We start from the raw sequence: 22691 nt of genomic DNA on the forward strand, positions 1-22691 counted from the left end.
GTGAATTTGGTCCTGAGTAGAGGCAGGGAGTTCCTTAAGAAGAGAGTGAAGTTTCTTTTGGTATTCTGCAGTGGGATCAGAGGAGAGAGGTCTGTAAAATGTGGTGTTGGAGAGTTGTCTAGTTGCCTCCTGTTCATAGTTTGACTTATTCATAATGACCACAGCACCCCCTTTGTCAGCTGGTTTGATTATAATGTCAGAGTTGTTTTTGGAACTTTGGATAACATAGTGTTCAGCATGGCTGACATTATTTGGCACTTGTTGTTTGCGCATAATGTCAGTCTGCATTGTTGCGGAAGCATTGAATATAGAAATCCAGATTGTAATTATGACCATCGGGGGAATCCACATAGAATTTTGTTTCTTTTGTTGTTGATGGGGGGATCTAGTTGGTCAGATTTTTGCTTATTGGTAACTTGGAAGTATTCTAGTAGATGGAGGCAGTGAAAGAAAGCTTCAAGGTCACCACAAAATTGAACCCAGTTTCTGGGAGAGGTGGGGCAGAAAGAAAGACCCCGGGATAAGACAGACTCTTCTGTGGGGTTGAGTTTGTAGCTAGAAAGGTTGACAATATTATCTGGTGGGCTGAGGTAGTTGCTGTTGTAGTATCCTGTGGTGTGGAGTAGTTTAGAAAATGTACTATCTTTTCTTTTTTGTAGAGTGCAGAAGTGTGTATTGTAGATTTCTTGTCTGGTAGAATAAAAATCCTGTAAGGTGTTAACTGGTGTGGATGTTTGTCTAGATATGAGAGTTTCAAGATTAGAGATGTCATTCTTGATATTCTTCTGTTTCTTGTATAGGATACTGATTAAGTAGTTCCTTAATTTCTTGTATAGTATGTGGCACATTCTCTCACTATAATCAGTACAGTATATTGATCTTAATGAGCTGCTCACTTTCAGTCCTTTGGGTACGATGTCCATCTTTTTGCACTTGGATAAAAAGAGGATGTCTGTCTGGATATTTGCAAGTTTTTTTAATATTGTTGATAGATTTCCATTCCAAATGGCTAAATGTAGTGCCTTGCATGTTGAATAGTAACAGAGATTTATGAGGTGAGACCTGAGGGATTTTGGCTTATTTAGTCTACTGAAGAGAAGAGTGAGGGTGGATTTGATAGCATCTTTTAACTACCTGAAAGGAGGTTCCAAAGAGGCTGGAGATAAGCTGTTCTCAGTGGCGACAGATGGCAGAATGAGGAGCAACAGGCTCAAGTTGCAGTGCAGGAGGTTTAGGTTGGACATTAGGAAAAAGTATTTCACTAGGAGTATGATGAAGCACTGGAATGGGTTACCCAGGGAGGTGGTAAATGGTTACTGTGACAGTGTGTGCATACCCCGCACTGAAGCAGGTGTGGTTAATACTCTGTGGTCAGAGGAAGTCCTGCCCCTTTACCCAGACTGGGCATGATCCAAATGCAGGGGAAGCATAAAAGCAGGAAAGCAGCTCAGTCTCGCCTGGCCATCACAGGAGAAGGACCTCCAGCTGTGGATCTCCAGGGACCATGTAGGATGCCACCCTTCCAGCACTAGTAGGAAGTGACCCAGGAAGGGTGTCACAGTGGTATCTCCCACCCAGGTGAGCTCAGTGTGTTTTGGTCGGAGTCCCTGCTGAGCTAGTGGTAGAATGCTCTGCCACTCACAGGGCCCTGTGTTGGGACCTGGTGAAGTAAGGTAGGCTCAAGTCCCCCTACCAAAGTTGACACCCCGGCCCCTATTGACTCTAGCTGATAGGTTGTACGGCCCTGGGATAAGGGCTAGCTATTGACTCTGGCCATGAGGCTGTACTTCGCTGAGATAAGCATTAACTATTGACCCTAGCTACACTGCACTGGGATAAGGGGTAACTATTGACTCTGGCCACTAGGATGTGCTATCTTATTAATTAATAAAACACAGGAAGAGAAACAAAAAAGTACCATTGTGGCTTAACAACCAAATAAAAGAAGCAGTGACAGACAAAAAGTCATTTTTTAAAAAGTGGAAGTCAAATCCTAGTGAGGAAAATAGAAAGGAGCATAAACTTCATCAAATTACGTGTAAAAATATAAGAAACCAAAAAGGAGTTTGAAGAACAGCTAGCCAAAAACTCAAAGTAATAGCAAAATGTTTTTTTAAATACATCAGAAGCAGGAAGCTGGATAAACAACCAGTTGGGCCCTTGGGTGCTAAAGGAGCACTCAAAGATGATAAAGTCATAGCAGAGAAGCTGAATGAATTCTTTTCTACTGTCTTCACAGCTAAGGATACTGAGGAGATTCCCAAACCTAAGCCATTGTTTTTAGGTGTCAAATTGGAGGAATTGTCCCAGATTGAGGTGTCATTAGAGGAGGTTTTGGAACAAACTGATAAACTTAACAGTAACAGGTTACTGGGATCAGACAGCATTTACCCAAGAGTTCTGAAAGAACTCAAATGGGAAATTGCAGAACTATTAACGTGGTTTGTAAACTAACCTTTAAATCAGCTTCCATACCTAATGACTGGAAGATAGCTAATGTGATGTCAATATTTAAAAAGGTGTCTAAAGGTGATCCTGGCAATTATAGATCAGTAAGTCTAAAGTCAGTACCAGGCAAATTATTTGATACTATAGTAAAGAAACAAATTGTCAGACAAATAAATGAACATAATTTGTTGGAAGAAAGTCCACATGGTTTCTATAACGGGAAATCATGCCTTTCTAATTTGCTTGAGTTCTTTGAAGGGATTAACAAACATGTGGACAAGGGGGATCCAGTGGATATAGTGTACTTAGATTTCCAGAAAGACTTTGACAAGGTCCCTCACCAAAGGCTCTTAAGTAATGTAAGTTATCATGAGATAAGAGGGACGATCATTTCATGGATTGATAACTGGATAAAAGACAGGAAACAATGGGTAGGAATAAATGGTAAGTTTTCAGAGTGGAGAGAGGAAATTAGTGGGGTCCCCCAAGGGTCTATTCTGGGACCAATCCAGTTCAACTTATTTAGAAATACTCTGGAGAAAGGAGGCAATAATTGATACCAAACTGCTCAAGATAGTTAGGACCAAAGCAGACTGTGAAGAGCTTCAAAAATATCTCTCTAAACTAAGTGATTGGGCAACAAAATGGCAAATGAAATTTAATATTGATAAATGTAAAGTAATGCACATCGGGAAAAATAACCCCAAATATATATACAAAATGAGGGGGTCTAATTTAGCTACAACTACTCAAGAGAGATCTTGGAGTCATTCTGGATAGTTCCCTGAAAACATCCACTCAGTGCGCTGCAGCCGTCAAAAAAGCAAACAATGTTAAGAATCCTTAAAAAGGTATAGAACAGGGGTGTCCAAACTTTTTTCAAAGAGGGCCAGATTTGAAGAAGTGAACATGCGTGAGGGCTGTCCCCTCACTCTCAGCCCCAAGGCGGAGGGCCCGCGGGGTCGGAGGCGGGCGGAGAGCGCAGGGCACGCCGGTCTCACGGCGGCCTGGGGGCAGGGCGAACCCGCAGCCGAGCGGGGCTGTGGACGTGCCCTACAGGGCAGGCTCTAGGACCGCGGAGGCCATGGGCGGCGGCGGCGCGGCCGGAAGCGGCGCGCTGGGCGTGCCAGTTCAAAAGAGCGCCGGGGAGCCAGGAGAGGGGGAGGAAGCGGGGGCCATATTAAACCGGAACACGGGCCGCAATTGGCCCGCGGGCCGGACTTTGGACATGCCTGGTATAGAACATAAGACAAAAAATATCTTATTGACTCTGTATAAAATCATGGTACCTACACATCTTGAATACTGCATACAGATATGGTTGTCTCGTCTCAAAGATATATTGGCACTGGAAAAGATTCAGAGAAGGGCAACAAAAATGATTAGGGGTTTGGAACTGGTCTCCTATGAAGAGTGATTAAAAAGACTTGGACTTTTCATCTTAAAAGAGGAGACTAAGGGGGATGTAATAGAAGTCTATAAAATCATAACTGGTGTGGAAAAAGTGAATAAGGAAAAGTTATTTACTTAAATTAATGGAGGTTGCCTATCTCCTAGAACTGGAAAGGACCTTGAAAGGTCATTGAGTCCAGTCCCCTGCCTTCAGAGCAGGACCAAGTACCACCCCTGACAAATTTTTGCCCCAAATCCCTAAATGACCTCCACAAGGTTTGACCTCACAACTCTGGGTTTAATAGACCAACGCTCAAACCACTGAGCTATCCGGCCCACAATATAAAAACTGGGAGTCACCAAATGAAATTAAGAGGTAGCAGGTTTAAAACAAAGGCTACAGGGACCAATCCAGTGTTTTTGCACAAAAACTTGTGGAGCATCCATACCTCAAGCCCATTTTTGCACAAGAAAATCGACAGAATAGAAGGGTTTTTGCACAAGAGTTATTCCTCTTTCTATGATCTTGCACAAAAAGGTGTGTTTGAATGGGGAACTGCCTCTTTTTGCACAAAAAAAACCTATAAAAAATACAGGTGCCCTGGTGGCCATTCTGTGAATACCTATCAATGCTTTCTTTCGAGAGAGCATCCATGCAGTCTGAATGCTCTCTTCCACAAAAGGTCATCACTTTTTTGTGGATGCTCGCCTGCGCAAGAAGCCTGTAGTGTAGACATAGACAAACAAAAGGAAGTTTTTCTTCACTCTGCGCACAGTCAGCCTCTGGAACTCTTTGCCAGAGGATGTGGTGACAGTCAGGACTTTAACAGATCTTTAACAGCTCTTCATGAAGAGCTAGATAGATTCATGGATGTTAGGTCCATCAATGGCTATTAGCCAGGATGGGTAGGAATGGTGTCCCCCCTAGCCTCTGTTTCTCTGAAGGTGAGTGGCAGGGAAGGGATCACGTGAGGATTACCTGTTGTGTTCCTTCCCTCTGGGACATCTGGTATTGGTCATTGTTGGCTGGAGGAACCATTGGTCTGACCCAGAATGGACGTTCTTATGTTCTTATGCCCTGGGATAAGGACTAACTATTTACTCCCGGCAGTTAGGTTGTATATCCCTGAGGAAAGGGCTAACATTATTGACTTTTACCATTAAGCTAAACTATTGTAGACCAAGGGTTGTTGTTTACAGACTAAAAGAGACTGTCAATGATTCTGTAGCTGGGCAAGTGATGGCCGCACACCTGGGTACCCCGACTCCAAGGACGAGGTGTGCATATGCTGTGATGCATGGTGGGAAATGTGGGTACTATCCAGGGCATGCTGAGAGGTCCAGGTGGAGAGAGGGAGACAGGGGAGCCTCCTTTTGTCCCTGTAGGTTGGCTAAGAGATGGATATGGAGAAATTGCTCTAGTGGATGGTGGAAAACTAGAGCAGCAAGCCACCCAGCACGAACAGAAGCAGGTGCAGCTGATAAGCACCTAAGCCCCCAACACCAGCTGCAAAGGGTGCAACAGCAGGAGAACAGCTGCTCTGGGAGCTGGCCATCCAGTACCAGACCCAGGAGGAAGCCTGCTCCAACAGGTAGTTGCACTGCTATAGCCAAGGGGTCCAATCAGCTCCGTTGCCATGGGCACAAGGACAGGAGATGCTGGACTAGGGCTGCCCATTCAGCTAACAAAGATAGAGCCAGGAGATGTCCCCAAGGCATTTTTAGTTACCTTCGAATGAGTTGCTATGGCTGCTCGCTTGCCCCAGGAACACTGGGCTACCATATTAGCCCCTTACCTAACATGACCAGCACAGACTGTATTGCACCTAGGCTTCTGAGATGCACTGGAGTATCCACAGGAGAAGGCGGCCATTTTAGACAATACTGGTATCAGCCCAGAGATATACCGGCAGAGGCTGCATAAAGAGGGATGCCCTTTGAGGGCACAGCCATGGGCTGTTGCTCAAAGAATCAGGTACCACTGCTGGAAGTGGCTGTATCCTGAGGGCTTAACCGCACCTCAAGTCGCAGAATCAGTCACCCTGTAGCTATTCATACAGTTACCCCCTCCAGGAGCCAAGGAGCGGATGCAATGACATCAGCCAACCACACTGACAGCAGCAGTAACCCTAATGGAGGATTATGTAGCAGCAAAAGAAACTGGAGCCAGATCTTGGTGGTCAGAGAGGCCAAGGAGATGAGAGGGTCTGGGGAGAGGGAAGCCATGGAGGATGGAAGGGATGGGATCTCCATGCACATACTATACCTAGCAGGCCAAGACCCCCCAGGACAGAACACCAAAGAGTGGTGACCCAGAACAACACAGGGAAATAAACTCTTCCACAAGGGGAGAGAAGTCTTCCCAAGGATGATCCTCAATCTATAGGCCTCCGAGACCATTGTTGGAAGTGCGTCCAAGGGTGACATTTCTGGAAGGACGGCCCATATGTGGATTGGACAAGTCTTGGTGGCTGGCACAGGGCCCTCAACCTGGAAAATTGGTGATCTCGGTGGTACTGGATGGCATAGAGGCCACTGCTCTGCTGGACTATGGCTACAGCCGAACTATTACACCTGAAAGGGGTGGATCCTCCCAACTAACATACCACAGGTGTAAAAACAAGATTGGCCCATGTTGCAAGAGGTCATGAGGGAGTGCCTAGAGGCATTTTATCTAGAGATTTGTGACTCAGAACCAGGCAGAGGGTCAGTGAAGGAAAAATAGAGCTCAAGAACAGGTATGTGGAGCTGGAGAATGAAGAAGGGGTACAGCAGGTAGATAATGAAGATGGAAGGGAAAGGAAGAAGAGAAGAGTGGCTAGTCCCATAGATAAAGGGGAAGACTTAATGGAGACAACACCAATAATGAGCATTAGGAGGATACAGGATGGGTTAAAGAGAATTACAAGGGAAAATAGGAAGGGCAAGGACTTGCAGCCAGAGGAAGCTAGAGATAGAGAATTGCACTGTCACTAGGAAAAGGGAGGTCTATGTGATTGAGGATGCCTTATTGAGAAGAATAGACAGGCCTGTAACCAGAGCTGACCCAGAGAATAGAAGGATGTGCTGTCTGCCAGGTGCTAAGATACGAGATGTGGAACTGAGGTTGAAGAGGATTATTAAGGGAGCAGGAAGAAATCCATTGATCATCTTTCATGTAGGAACAAATGATATGGCTAGATTCTCGCTGGAACGAATTAAGGGAGACTATGCTAGGCTGGGGAGGACGCTCAAGGAAATTGAGGCTCAGGTGATCTTTAGTGGGATTCTGCCTGTTCCTAGAGAAGGGCAACGAAGATGTAACAGAATTATGATGATCAATAGATGGCTTAGGCAATGGTGCTATAAGGAGGGCTTTGGGATGTATGGTCACTGGGTGGCATTTATGGACAGAGGACTGTTCTCTAGGGATGGACTTCACCTAAGTAGGGAGGGAAATAGACTTCTAGGATGGAGGCTGGCTCAACTGATTAAAAGAGCTTTAAACTAGGAATTTGGGGTAGTCGGTTCGGAGATGTCCAAGTAATCTCTACGCCGGATTTTAACACTGTTAGGGTATGTCTACACTACCACCCTAGTTCGAACTAGGGTGGTAATGTAGTCAACTGGAGTTGCAAATGAAGCCCGGGATTTGAATTTCCCAGGCTTCATTTGCATGTTGCCGGGCGCCGCCATTTTTAAATGTCCGCTAGCTCGGACTCCGTGCCCCGCGGCTACACGCAGCACGAACTAGGTAGTTCCACAAGGAGTAACAGTAGTTCGGAATAGGAAGCCTAGTCCGAACTACCTAGTTCGAACTAGGGTGGTAGTGTAGACATACCCAGAGGGAGGAAAAAGAAGTAAGAAAGGATATAGCTGGGGGTAGGAGAATGAACATAAGGAAGGATAGGGTGGATACTAGTCTAATAGGTCATATTGGAGGTATAACATCCGTGCCAAATTGGGTAAAGAATGTGAATGAGGCCAAACAGCAAAAATTAAGATATTTGTACACCAATGCAAGGAGCCTAGGTAACAAAAAGGAGGAACTAGAGCTATTGGTCCAGGAAGTGAAACCAGATATTATAGGAAGAACAGATACATGGTGGAATACTAGGCATGACTGGAGTACAGGTATTGAAGGGTATGTGCTGTTTAGGAAAGACAGAAATAAGGGTAAAGGTGGTGGAGTCTCATTGTATATCAAAGATGAGGTAGATTGTAAAGAAATAAAAAGTGATGGAATGGAGAAGACAGAGTCTGTTTGGGCAAAAATCATATTGGGAAAGAAAACTATCAGATCCTCCCCTGGGATAGTTCTTGGGGTGTGTTATAGACCACCAGGATCCAATTTGGATATGGATAGAGACCTCTTTAATGTTTTTAATGAAGTAAATACTCATGGAAACTGCATAATCATGGCAGATTTCAACTTTCCAGATATAGACTGGAGAACAAGTGCTAGTAATAATAATAGGGCTCAGATTTTCCTAGATGTGATAGCTGATGAATTCCTTCATCAAGTAGTTGGTGAACCAACAAGGGGGGATGCTATTTTAGATTTGGTTTTGGTGAGTAGCGAGGACCTCATAAATGAAATGGTTGTAGGGGACAACCTTGGCTCGAGTGATCATGAGCTAATTCAGTTCAAATTAAATGGAAGGATAAACAAAAATAAATCTGAGACTAGGGTTTTTATTTCAAAAGGGCTAACTTTAATAAATTAAGGAAATTAGTTAGGGAAGTTGATTGGACTAAAGAAATTATGGATCTTGAAGTGGAGGAGGCCTGGAATTATTTTAAGTTAAAGTTGCAGAAGCTGTCAGAAGCCTGTATTCCAAGAAAAGGGAAAAAATTTCTAGGCAGATATGTTAGACCAAGCTGGATGAGCAAGCATCTCAGAGGTGATTAAGAAAAAGCAGAAAGCATATAAGGAGTGGAAAATGGGAGGGATCAGTAAAGAAAGCTACTTTATTGAGGTTAGAGCATGTAGGGACAAAGTGAGAGAGGCTAAAAGTCAGGTAGAGTTGGACCTTGCAAAGGGAATTAAAACCAATAGTAAAAGGTTTTATAGCCATATAAGTAGGAAAAAAACAAAAAAAGTAGGGCCGCTAATTACTAAGGATGGAGTGGAGGTTAAGGATAATCTAGGAATGGCCCAATATTTAAACAAATACTTTGCTTCAGTCTTTAATGAGGCTAATGATGAGCTTAGGGATAATGGTAACATAACAAATAGGACTAAAGATATGGAGGTAGATATTACCATATCTGAGGTAAAAGCCAAACTTGAACAGCTTAATGGGAGTAAATCGGGGGGCCCAGATAATCTTCATCCGAGAATATTAAAGGAACTGGCACATGAACTTACAAGTCCATTAGCAAACATTTTTAATAAATCTTTAAACTCAGGGGTTGTACCATTTGACTGGAGAATTGTTAATATAGTTCCGATTTTTAAGAAAGGGAAAAAAGCAACCTGGGTAACTATAAGCCTGTTAGTTTGACATCTGTAGTATGTAAGATCCTGGAAAAAATTTTGAAGGAGAAAGTAGTTAGAGACATTGAGGCTAATGGCAATTGGGACAAATTACAACATGGTTTTACAAAAGGTAGATCGTGCCAAACCAACCTGATCTCCTTTTTTGAGAAAGTAACAGATTTTTTTAGGTAAAGGAAATGCAGTGGATCTAATCTACCTCGACTTTAGTAAGGCATTTGATACAGTACCACATGGGGAATTATTGGTTAAATTGGAAAAGATAGGGATTAATATGAAAGTTGAGAGGTGGATAAGCAACTGGTTAAAGGGGCGTCTACAGCGGATCATACTGAAAGGTGAACTGTCAGGTTGGAGGAAGGTTACTAGCGGAGTTCCTCAGGGATCAGTTTTGGGGCCAATTTTATTTAATCTTTTTATCGCTGACCTTGGCACCAAAAGTGGAAGTGTCCTGATAAAATTTGCGGATGACACAAAGTTGGGAGGTATTGCCAGTTCAGAAAAGGATCGGGATATCATACAGGAAGATCTGGATTATCTTGTAAATTGGAGTGATAGCAATAGGATGAAATGTAATAGTGAGAAGTGTAAGGTTATGCATTTAGGGATTAATAACAAGAATTTTAGTTATAAGCTGGGGACACATCAGTTGGAAGTAACGGAGGAGGAGAAGGACCTTGGAGTCCTGGTTGATTATAGGATGACTATGAGCCGCCATTGTGACATGGCCTTGAAAAAGGCTAATACGGTCTTGGGATGCATTAGGCGAGGTATTTCCAGTAGGGATAAGGAGGTGTTAGTGCCATTATACAAGGCATTGGTGAGACCCCATTTAGAATACTGTGTGCAGTTCTGGTCTCCCATGTTTAAGACGGATGAATTCAAACTGGAACAGGTACAAAGAAGGGCCACTAGGATGATCCGAGGAATGGAAAACCTGTCTTATGAAAGGAGACTCAAGGAGCTTGGCTTGTTTATCTTAACCAAAAGAAGGCTGAGGGGGGACATGATTGCACTCTTTAAATATATTAGAGGGATAAATACCAGGGAGGGAGAGGAATTATTTAAGCTTAATACCAATGTGGACACAAGAACAAATGGATATAAGTTGGCTAGTAGGAAGTTTAGACTTGAGATTAGACGAAGGTTTCTAACCATATAGGAGGGAGGTTCTGGAACGGCCTTCCAAGGGAAGTAGTGGGGGCAAAAGATCTATCTGGTTTCAAGATTAAACTAGGTGGGTTTATGAAGGGGATGGTTTGAGGAGATAACATGATCTCGGTAAGTAATTGACCATTCATTATCAGTGGGAAATAGGTCAATGGAGGGATGATAGGAGTTACTAGAGAACTTTCTGGGTGTCTGGCTGATGAGTCTTGCCCACATGCTCAGGGTTTAGCTGATCGCCATATTTGGGGTTGGGATGGAATTTTCCTCCAGGGTAGATTGGCAGAGGCCCTGGAGGTTTTTCGCCTTCCTCTGTAGCATGGGGTACAGATCACAGCTGGAGGATTCTCTGCATCTTGGGGTCTTCAAAGTATTTGAAGGCTTCAATATCTGAGAGAGAGGTGAGAGGATTATTCTAGGAGGGGTGGGTGAGATTCTGTGGCCTGCACTGTGCAGTGGGTCAGACTAGATGATCATAATGGTCCCTTCTGACCTTAAAGTCTATGAGTCTATAAGTCCCGGCTTGACCAAGCCCTGTCTATGATGATTTAGTTGGGGTTGGTTCTGCTTTGGACAGGGAGCTGGACTCGATGACTCCTGAGGTCTCTTTCAGCTCTATGATTCTACGATTCACTGCTTCTTGGGAACTGCAGTGCTACTGGTGGGGAGAACTCAACGCAAGTGGTGCACAGAGGAGTCTGTGCACTTTCTGCAGGGTAAGAAGAGGCTCACGGGCACAGCTTGGTACATGCCCTCCTCTCAGTTTTGGCACCTTGTGTCACTCTGGCCCATAGCAGCCAGGAACAAACTCTCAGGGAAAATCCCTCTTTTCTTGCAACAACCCTCTTCTGTATTGGCTACTTACCTTCTCCTCCTGCAGTGACTGAGGCTGTGGCCCTACAGATAACCGTCTCCTTCACTGAGCCATCCTGGTGCATTCCCTGAGCACTGCCAGCCAGTGCACTGACTGCAGCAGGGGACCTGGGCGAGGAGAATGTTTTGGCAAAGTCTGGCCTGACTCCAACCAGGAATGAAAAGTGAAAGCATATGAGAAGGGCTGAGGGAGATACGGTGGGGGAGCTACTGTCTATTATTGGACTGATGTCTGTTGGTGAAAGGGACACACTTCTGTGTTTACACATGACTCTGTTCTGAAGGGTAAAACACTTGTCTGTTTACAACAGACCTTGGTCTAACAGAGAATATAACCTCCCCCAGCTTTTGTCACTCCTGTCCTGGACTGACATGGCTACAGCAACACTTCACCCCAGACGACAGCTGCTGCCTTTTGGAAAGTTTTCTTGTGTTCTATCAGGACAGCACCCCTCAAAATCATCACGGATCCTTGTGTGTTTGCTCTAGGTGAGATCTAGCGCACAGGGCTGGCTGGTTATTTGTGGGATAATTCTGAATGAGCCCAACCCCAAATCCTTCATTCTCTTTCTACTCACTGTAAAGTGAAGTCCCACTGCAGTCAGTGACTGATTGCTTGAGCAAGGGATACTGGGTTTGGCCCTATGGGTTGGCCCTGCACCTAAATCCAAGGCAGATGAGTCTTAGTCACAAGAATGGACATAGTTGTAAAGTCCATGGAAAGACCAACCCACCTCTCCAACATTCAGCATGGGGTTGGGAACCACCCTCCCTTCATTCCGACGGCAAACATGCAGCTCCAGCGGAGACACAGGGGCAGTTTTACGGAAAGGGGCACTAAAGGATCTGTTCCTCTGGTACCTCTTTGTGTGTAGCTGGTAGCTCCCGTGTTCTGGCGAGGTTCAGATGAGAATGACTCTGTGCCATGCACTTGCCAGGGGAGCGGTACAAGGCAGGGCACTTGTATTGTCAGTGTAAAGGGATTGCTTGGCCCCTTGGTAAGTGTTTTTGGTTGGTCATTTCCCACTCCCAAAATGCAGGGGCAGGGCTGGTGAGAAATCAGGGGCCTGAGATGACCCAAAGGCAATGGGGAGAATCTAATGCTCTAGGCCAGCATGATTGACAGGGCATAAGGGATTGGTCGGCAAAGGCTTTCCCAGCTGATGGAGCCACGTCTAGACTACCACGCTGTGCTGGATCAGCTGATCATCAGCACAGCACGGCAGCCATGCTTATTTTAATGAAGTGGGGATTATTTCAATCCCCACTTCTTTGCCTACGCCGGGTAAACTAGTTTATATGGCTCCATTGACTGAGACATGTAGTCTAGACATACCCTAATAGCAGCATGAGCAGGGGCCAGTGATACCACAGAGTGACCACTGGGGGCAGCCGCACAACCAAGGGACTGGCCAGCTGGGGTTAGAGCTCCACCATCTTGCCTGCCACTTGCCTAGGTTAAATGCCCCCTTTACCCAAACCCCTCTCCCCAGCCCTCAGCCCCAATACCAGACCCACCACCGCAGCCCTCACCCCAAGGGGCACCACCAAGGCGGGCAACACAACCTTGGCCCCTACTGCAGGAGCCATAGGCCCCAGCACAGCTGGGCCACTCAGCACAGTGGTGGTTATAGCCTCCATAGTCTCCCCACTCTGCCCTGGTCCAGGCCTGGAGAGTGCCATTCTGCACAGCCATCCCCCCTGCCCATGCACCAGGACATAGAATCATAGAACCATAGAGTTGGAAGAGACCTTAGAAGGCCATCAAGTCCAGTCCCCTGCCCAAGGCAGGACCGATCCCAACTAAATCAACCCAGCCAGGGCTTTGTCAACCTGAGACTTAAACACCTTTAGGGATGGAGACTCCACTACTTCCCTAGGTAACCCATTCCAGTGCTTCACCACCCTCCTAGGGAAATAGTTTTTCCTAATATCCAGCCTGGACCTCTCACGTCACAACTTGAGACCATTGCTCCTTGTTCTGCCATCTGTCACCACTGAGAACAGCCTCTCTCCATCTTCTTTGGAACCTCCCTTCAGGAACTTGAAGGCTGCTATCAAATCCCCCCTCACTCTTCTCTTCTGCAGATTAAATAGACCCAGCTCCCTCAGTCTCTCCTCATAGGTCATATGCTTCAGCCCCCTAATCATTTTGGCTGCCCTCTGCTGGACCCTCTCCAATGCGTCCACATCCTTTTTGTAGTGGGGGGCCCAGAACTGGACACAATACTCCAGATGTGGCCTCACCAGAGACGAGTAAAGAGGAATAATCACATCAGAGTGCACTAGTGGGAGGCTGCCCCCTTCCCCCAGCTGCCTCCTGGATCTCCCCCTTTAGCCCATGTTAGATAACCCCTCTGGCCCCAAAACCCCCTCCCCCCCACACACACACTCCAGGGCAGCTCCAGCAGGAGGCCTATGCAGCTCCCCACCCACCCCCACGCTGGACCTGAGCAGTGACAGGTAAGTGTTCTGGTAATTCATCATTTCTTTGAACTGTAGGCATGGCTGCCCCTATTGATGCTGGAGCCCTACACAGCCCAGCACTGGCAACCCCCGCACAGGAGTAGTGGCTGATCTGTGGGGGGAGGTGCCAGTGCTGGGGTGCGTAGGGCCTCAGCATTGGGCTGCCAACTCCCTCGGACCAGACGGGCTGTATACGTTGTTGCAAATGGCCCCTGGCTGGCAGCTCAGGAGAGTCTCAGCCCACAGCAGGAGCAGGGAAGGGAGGGAGGTTCCCCTCAGGGGAGCAGGCGGGAGGGGCAGGGGCAGTGAGTGGTGTGAGTACAGGCCAGAGGGAGCCACCCACCTGGCTGAGAGAAGAGGAAACCACCACTTCTCTCCAGGTGCCTCTGAACAGCTGCCCCCTGCTCCTCCCAAGTCCCCCAGCCCACACTGGTACCTGCCTGGAGAGTGGGGGATGGGCACAGCCCATGGGGGCCAGCTAAGAGATGAGGTTGGAGGCCGGAGATGGTGAAGAGCCATCAGGCCAAGGCAAGGCAGTCGAGGGAATGGGGTCCATAGGTGGCACTCAGCTCTATGGGCATCAAATGTCATGGTGCCCCACAGAGCCATGTGTTTTATGTGTCAGTAGGGGTGCTCCTCACTGTATGTAACAGTCAAGAAAGTATCCCAAGCAGAGAGAGCACCCCGGAGCAGGAACACCTTGCCCTCTGTTCCTCAGGAACCACAGCAAGGTTGGGCACGAGCCTTGTTGGGGTACAAGAACTCTGCTGTACAGGAGGGTGGAAAGGGAGCCCTCGAGGTCAGGCAGGGCTCTGGGAAAGGACATGGGAGTAGGGACTCAGATCCTTTCACTGGCCCATTTCAAAGGAGCAGTGTAGAAATCAGCAAAGTGTGTCCCAATAGTGGGGCCTTTCTCCAATTACATTTCCCCGTGTACACTGGGTTAGGGAATTCACATCTGCAAGGGCCAATATATTTTAAATCTGTAGCGTTTCAGAGTCCTGGCAATGACGGGTCTTTTTACTATGGGTTTTTCTCCTCCGGTCTTTTTAATTTATTTTTAAATACTGGAAAATTGTTTGTAACTCCCTCCACTTCACCCCCACCCCACGTGGAGAGAATTAAAGGTTTGTCATTGAAACTTTCAAAATACAGGAAAGTGTTAAGACTAAACACTACCCCTAGCTCCTACTGCCAGGGAAGCTGCTAAAAGTTTTGGAATGATAGAAATATTCTCCTCTTCCTTGTGCTGTTTTCATAAGACTGTATTACTCCTATGAAATGTTGAACCAAGAGAAGTTTAAATAAAACTTATAATGGCCCATAGTTGTTACATTAATAACTGAAGTACCACAAATGCCTCCATGCCTGTTCTACAGGGCACCAGAGACTTTATAACTTTCTATTAATAGTTTGCCCAAAGCATGAAAAGTTACACACAGTCTGGGGAATGATCTGGGCTAACTAATTCTGGACAATTTGGGAAGATCCTCCCATTCCCTGGTCCCCTTAATAACCATCTGGATTTTAGCCCAAGAGTATTAATGTCTAAAGTATCCGAGGGTATGTCTACACTACAAAGTTAATTCAAACTAACAGCTGTTAGTTCAAATTAGCTTTCATAGGCGCTACACATACAAACCGCTAGTTCGAACTTAATTCGAACTAGCGGAGCGCTTAATTCAAACTAGGTAAACCTCATTCTACGAGGACTAACGCCGAGTTCGAATTAAGTAGTTTGAATTAAGGGCTGTGTAGCCACTTAATTCGAACTAGTGGGAGGCTAGCCCTCCCCAGCTTGCCCTGGTGGCCACTCTGGGCCAAACCAGGGAAACTCTTCTGCCCCCCTCCCAGCCCCGGAGCCCTTAAAGGGCCACGGTCTGACTACGCTGCCCGTGCCAGGTGCAAGCCTGCCAGCACCCAGCCAGCAGACCCTGCACCTGGCACGGCACAAACCAGCCACCCGCTGCCACCCAGCCCTCCGCCTCTTCCTGGGACCAGTCTGGTGGCTCCCAGGAACCTGCCCGGGGCCGCAAGAGGCAGGCGCCCACCTGGTCTAGTGCAGAGATCGTGGACCTCATCCATGACCTCTGCACTAGGCACAGGAAAGTGGCCATCTACGGCAGGATAGCTGCAAACCTGGCTACCAAAGGCCACATGCAAACCCAGGAGCAGGTTTGCATGAAAATCAAGGTGGTCCAGTGAGACCCCTGACCCTGAGCTTAGAACAGAAGAACATAAGAACGGCCATACTGGGTCAGACCAAAGGTCCATCTAGCACAGTAGCCTGTCTGCCAACAGCGGCCAACACCAGGTACCCCGGAGGGGATGGACCGAAGACAATGACCAAGCCATTTGTCTCATGCCATCCATCTCCAGCCTTCCACAAAGAGAGGCCAGGGACACCATTTCTACCCCCTGGCTAATACCACTCCATGGACCCATCCTCCATGACTTTATCTAACTTCTCTTTAAACTCTGTTCTAGTTCTAGCCTTCACAGCCTCCTGTGGCAAGGAGTTCCACAGGTTGACCATGTGCTGCGTGAAGAAGAACTTTCTGTTATTAGTTTGAAGCCTGCTACCCATTCATTTCATTTGGTGTCCTCTAGTCCTTCTATTATGGGAACTAATTAAGAACTTTTCTTTATTCACCATCTCCATACCACTCATGCTTTTATAGACCTCTATCATATCCTCCCTCAGTCTCCTCTTTTTAAGCTGAAAAGTCCCAGTCTCTTTAGCCTCTCTTCATATGGTACCTGTTCCAAACCCCTAATCATTGTAGTTGCCCTTTTCTGAACCTTTTCCAAGGCCAAAATATCTTTTTTGAGGTGAGGAGACCACGTCTGTACACAGTACTGAAGATATGGCATACCATAGTTTTATACTTCTCCTCCACCTTCTTCCCCTGGCTTCCCCCTTCCAGCTCCCTCCTCCCAGGTTTCCACCTCCCCTCTCCCATCCTCTCTCTCCTCTCTCCCACCTCCTTTTCCCAGTCTCCCCAGAGGTTAATCCCCCCCCTACACACACCCCAGTTTTGTTAAATAAAGAGAGTTTCTATTTTTGAACACATGTGTCCATTATTTTTTACATCAGGCAGGAGGGCTAGAGAAGGGTAAGTGGAAGGAGGTGAGGGAGGAAGGGTGCATGAGCCCCTGATGGGGAGGACTGGGGTGGCTCTGCGGGCTCCTCGGTGTGGAAGCTCTCCTGCAGGGTCTCCTGGATCCTGACAGCCCCCTGACTGACTCCCCCGGATGGCAGCCTGCGGCAAGTGCAGCCGGGCTGATGGCCGAGTGCTGTGATATGCCAAGTGCGGGCATTCAGGGCACTCCAAGACAGGACTGCTTTGCTGTCCTTCATCGAGTTAGACCAGCAAGTGGGGAACCCTGAGAACTGTCTGTCCGGGGTGGGGGTCAGGTCTCTTTAAGCACAGCCCTTGGCTAGCCTGAGGCAGCAGCTCCACACTCTAAGTCCTAACCTGATGCCCTGCTGGCACTGCTTCCGGCCATCCTTAACCTCGGTTCAGGGTCCACTCAATGTGGATATGCTAGTTCGAATTAGCAAAATGCTAATTCAAACTAGTTTTTAAGTCTAGATGCACTAATTTGAATTAGCTTAGTTCAAATTAATTAGCTTAGTTCGAATTAGCGCTGTAGTGTAGACATACCCCCAGTTACTTAGCAGCTTAAGTTCCATTAAAAAATAAAGACTTAGGACCAGTTTTTAAAGGGCATTCAGGTACCTAGAAAGGCAGGCTGGTGCCTAGTGCAATTTTCCAAAGCTGCTGGGACTTTGGCAGCAGACACACTATAAATTCCGCTGGGCACCTATCTGCAGTGTTAGATATTATACGTTCTTTCTAAAAATCTGGGCTGTAGGCTTTGAGTATCAGATGTTTCACTGAAAGTCAATGCAAACTGGGCACCAAACTCTGCTGGCCTTTTTGGAAATCCCAATAGAAAAATCACACAGAATCTTTAAACTAAAGCCAGTGGTTCTAGAGAGACAGACACGTTATTTGCAGACAGGCAAGTTTGCTAATTCAATGGGATTTCTTCGGTTTTTCCCCTGACAATGAGTTTGCCAAGTACTTTCCTCCACAATGGCAGGTGCCAACCACGGCCACAGGACCCTGTGGGCAGGCACCGCTAGTGCCCTAATGAACAATCACATCACATGGAAACCTTCAGCGGGAAGCTCCTGGCTGAGTCACGGATCTCTCCCACATGAGCCCCCGCCCTGGCCGCAGGTACCACCGGTGGGCTCAGACCCTCCCTGTCACTGGCTCATGTTCAGCAAAGGAACAGTAAAACGGGAGCCACTCAGAGGGAAGGACGAGGTGCTGGGATCGTGGTAAATGCAACAATGAAACCACTTCCCAGTCACAGGGGATGGCCAGTGCCCGGGGAGGTGAGCAGTGATAGTTACAGCTCAGTATCAGCAACAGTAACAGGACTGGCTCTGGCTTTGGTTTATTTCTCACTAGGTCACAGGCCCAGGACACCCTCTGGGCCTAAGCCCTTTGGTCTCAGGGGACTGGCCGTTCAGGACTGAGGGGGCTGGTTATTACCTGAACACGTCACTCCAGCATCCTCTCCATGACCACAGTAATTCACACCCCATCCTCTCTTCCTGCAGTCCCAGAGAGCAGACTCGGTGCCATCACAGGCAACATCATCCAGCCAAATTGGTCCAGATCCTGATCCAAACTGAGCTCTGCCAGGGGCGCTGATGGCAGCTCCACATCCCAGCTGCCTGCAAACCACTCCAGCATCTTCCATGCCCCAGCCATCGTCACAGACCGTCCCCCACTGGTCCTGGTGTTTAACCTCCACTCTCCCGGCACAGGGGCTGCCTCCATCCGCCAGCCTCAGCTCGTCAGCACCTTCAAAGAGACACAGAGCAGGGTAAGTGTGAGCAGGGAGCCTATCATAAGTCCTTCCCCACTCTGGCATGATAAATGCAGAAGTGGGGGCCAGCAAAAGTACCCCAAAACCTTCTCTACCAGGCTTTAGTATAAAATTTCCCCCAAAAAACCTTAACAACCTAGATTTTGGAAATAAAAACTCTATTGCCACCACCCAAGTATTGATACAAAAATAAGGGGAGAGCTCACTTGGGAAATCTCACCCCTAAAGTACAAACCAGGACACAACCATTAACCAATACCAGGTTAATAAAAATAAAAGAGAAAGAACCCTTATTACACTGCTCTACAGCCAAAATGCTTCTGAAATAAATGTAGTCAAACTTTACTAATTCTGGGTCACTCTATATGACCCTTGACTTGCGAATGGTGGAGGATAAGTGAGTTATAAAGGGAAGGGATCTCAATTTAAACCAGAAATGACTAAAATACATCTTTGACTGGATCTATGAATAAATCTATGACTGGGTTTGGACAGTACTTGCTTTTTAGGCAAACCAATGAATGATGCAATCTGAAGCTGGTATTGCGTCATACATGATATGAATTGCATCGTGTTATTCCTAGAAGTCATGGATGATGCAATCATAACAAAGCTTACATCACTCTGCTGAACAAATTGCCCTATATCAGCTCTAGAAATCATACAGTGTTGTGCTCTCTTATTTGTCAGTGTTTGATTTTGCAAAGGGACACATTTCTGTTTAGCCAAAGTGAGCAGAGATGCCTCGTACTTGTGTGAACAGTGCGGATAACTTCTGCTATGTTTGTGGGATAGTGACTTTTGCATCACAAAAGCGCAGTATAACCACTATGGTTAAGAAAGCCTATCACCTTTATTTTGGCTGCAAAATTGGAGATCAGGACAAGAGGTGGGTCCCACACATATGCTGCAACACTTGTGCAGCAAATCTTCGCCAGTGGTTGAACAGGAAAAGGAAATCTATGCCTTTTGCAGTGCCAATGATTTGGAGAGAGCCAACAGATCATACCAGCAATTGTTACTTCTGCATGGTGCCTCCAGTTGGGAAAGGTGTGTCAAAGAAAAAAAAGCGGACTGTGCATTATCCAAACATTCCATCAGCTATATGCCCAGTACCCCACGGAGAAGGACTGCCGGTTCCTGATGCACCAGAATCATTCTCACTTGAGTCAGACGAGGAAGAGAAAGAGGATGAAACTTCTGATCCTGAACCATCAATGTCACAGGACCCACATTTTCTCCCATCCTCCTCCTCTGAACCACACCTCATAACACAAGGTGAACTGAATGGGATTTGGAACTACCCAAGAGCAAGGCGGAACTGTTGGGCTCCAGACTACAGCAGTGGAATCTCCTGGCAGGTGATGTTAGGGTTTCCATGTTCCGTGACCGTCAAAAGGATCTTGTCCCATTCTTCTTCATGGAAGGTGCTCTTGTAGCCTGCAACAACATTGATGGTGTGATGGCAGCCCTCAACATCGTTCACGATCCAGATGAGTGGAGACTGTTCATTGATTCATTGAAGACGAGTCTTAAAGCTATTTTGCTGCACAATGGCAATATTTTGCCATCAATTCCAGTTGGTCATGCAGTCCACATGAAGGAAACCTATGATAACATGAAACAACTTTTGAGGTGCATAAACTATGACCAACATCAGTGGCAGCTTTGTGGAGATTTGAAGGTTGTTGCTCTCTTGCTTGGTCTGCAGATTGGATAAACAAAGTACTGCTGTTTTATCTGTGAATGGGATAGTCGTGCAAGAGATTCCCACTACATCAAGATAGATTGGCCACTCCGACAGTCATTGGAGCCTGGGAGGAAAAGTGTTCAGCATCCACCACTTATTGAATCAAGGAAGATTTTGTTACCACCCTTACATATCAAGCTGGGTCTGATGAAGAACTTTGTCAAGACTATGGACAAAACACAAGCAGCTTTCAAGTTCCTCCGTGGAAAATTTCCAAGGTTAAGTGAAGCTAAAATAAAGGAAGGTGTCTTTGTTGGTCCTCAGATTCGTGAACTTCTTCAAGATGATGCATTTGACCATCCACTGCGTGGCAAGGAAAAGACGGCATGGAAAGCCTTCCAGTTAGTGGCAATAAATTTTCTCGGAAACAAGGCAGACAACTACAGGTTGTTGGTGGAAAACCTACTCAAGGCATACAAAAGCTTTGGTTGCAACATGTCACTAAAGATACATTTTTTGCACTCTCATCCAGATTTTTTTCCACCAAACTGCGGAGCAGTGAGCGACGAGCACGGCGATCGATTTCACCAGGACATTGCAACAATGGAGAAATGCTATCAGGGCAAATGGAGCCCATCAATGCTTGCAGACTATTGCTGGACAGTGACAAGAGATGCTCCATTTAATGAATACAAGAGACAAACCAAGAAGCGCCGAGTAGACACTGAATAGGACTAAACTATGTACATAATAGTTTTTTGCCTTTTGTTTCATAATAAATTGTATTTATATAACCCTTTTGCTGATTTTTAAAGTCTTACATAAACAGGACAGGTGAAATATTATCATGTAAAGCAACCATAAACACAGGAAAAGACCTAGGTTTACAATTTATGATTAAAACTCTACTATCTACACAATATACATAGACATAAAATGTAAAAACTTAAATATCTTGGAAACAGTAGCCAATCAGTTGTTTTAATTGTCATATTTGAATTCAGCACATCAAAATACATAATAAATAGCACATTTTATCTCTGAAGCAGACGACTTCTAAAAAATTGTAGGCCAGTGTTATCGCTACAATATTTCCATTGCAAGCATAACGACTAGATGGAAAAGTCACAAATAATATACCCATGGAGAAACTCCACCATGGTCCTAGAACTTAGTTACAAAGAAAACCCAAACATTTTTTGGATAAGTGCACAGACATCAGATCCCATTTCCCTAACCATAAAACAATAAAACGGATTGATCTAAACTTTACCCTACTTACAGAAAGTGAAGAATGGTTTCTTGGAGAGAGAGAGACATGTCTGTCTCCCTCAGTCTGAAGAAGAACTGCCAAGGCCCCAGGAGGGAAAAAAAAACCAAAAACTCCTTTGTCCCAGTTTGAATTCTTATTGGCCACTCCACCTGGCTTAGGTGTAGTTAACCCCTTAGTCCCCAGGCTACTGGCCATCTCTCATGATCATGACAGAGCCCCTCCCAGCATTACCACAGCAGAGATGGTGCCCAGCAGCTGGGATCCACCCGCAGAGCAAGGAGACTGGGATATGTCCAGAGCTGCCTTGTGGCTCTGCCCTCTTCCACCTCAGGCCTCACACTTGGACTGCCAGTGCTGCAGCTCCCGCCATGTTATCCCCACTCCAGAAAATTGGGGGGCTGCATCTGTCCCAGGAGAACACGACAAATGTGCAAACTCTCAGAGTTTTCCTCGTTCCCAACGGCGCCATCTCCTGCCCCCTCACTGGGGCTGCAGCCAGCAAGATGCCGCCACCTCCCTACAGTCTGTGGGTGGGAGGGAGGCTGCCCAGAGCTAGGCCGGCTGCCCCCGGCTCGGTTTGCAATGGGACTGAAGCCCACAGGGAACATGGCTGCTCCTGTGTGGCTCAGGGACTAGACAGGGCCCAGGCACTGTGAGGGGCAGCCCAGGCCCTGTGACAGGGAGGTGGGGGAGTAGGAGGGGCAGGGTGCTGGGGCCAGACGGCAGAGTTTGGGTTTGCAGTGCAGTGCAGCACAGGCAGTGTGGGACAGGAGGGAGAAGTAGTGAGTGGTGATGGGTCTGGAGGTGAGGGCAGAAATGGAAAGTGGGGAATTGACTTGGTATGGAAAGGGGGTTCAGGAGGAAGGGATGGGGAATGAAAGGGAGAAGGACTGGGGAGGGGGGAGGCAGGAGAGGGGAGGGAGCAAGATGGGGGGTGGTGGGGAGAGGGGGCTGAAGCAGGGCTCAGGAGAAAGGAGGGAGAGGGGGTTTCC

The 22691-nt window shown here is 46.8% G+C and overlaps 1 protein-coding gene across 1 annotated transcript in view; it reads right to left on the minus strand.

The window, feature by feature from the left end:
- The window catches only part of LOC142829940 (scavenger receptor cysteine-rich type 1 protein M130-like), a 70982-nt gene that overhangs the window by 44819 nt on the left and 3472 nt on the right, over nucleotides 1–22691 (minus strand). The window contains 1 exon segment of the mRNA XM_089774575.1: nucleotides 18397–18711. Coding sequence (XP_089630701.1) covers nucleotides 18397–18711 — 315 coding nt within the window.

This window comes from Pelodiscus sinensis, chromosome 1 (assembly GCF_052426305.1).
Source record: "Pelodiscus sinensis isolate ZL-2025 chromosome 1, ASM5242630v1, whole genome shotgun sequence".
NCBI lineage: Eukaryota > Metazoa > Chordata > Testudines > Trionychidae > Pelodiscus > Pelodiscus sinensis.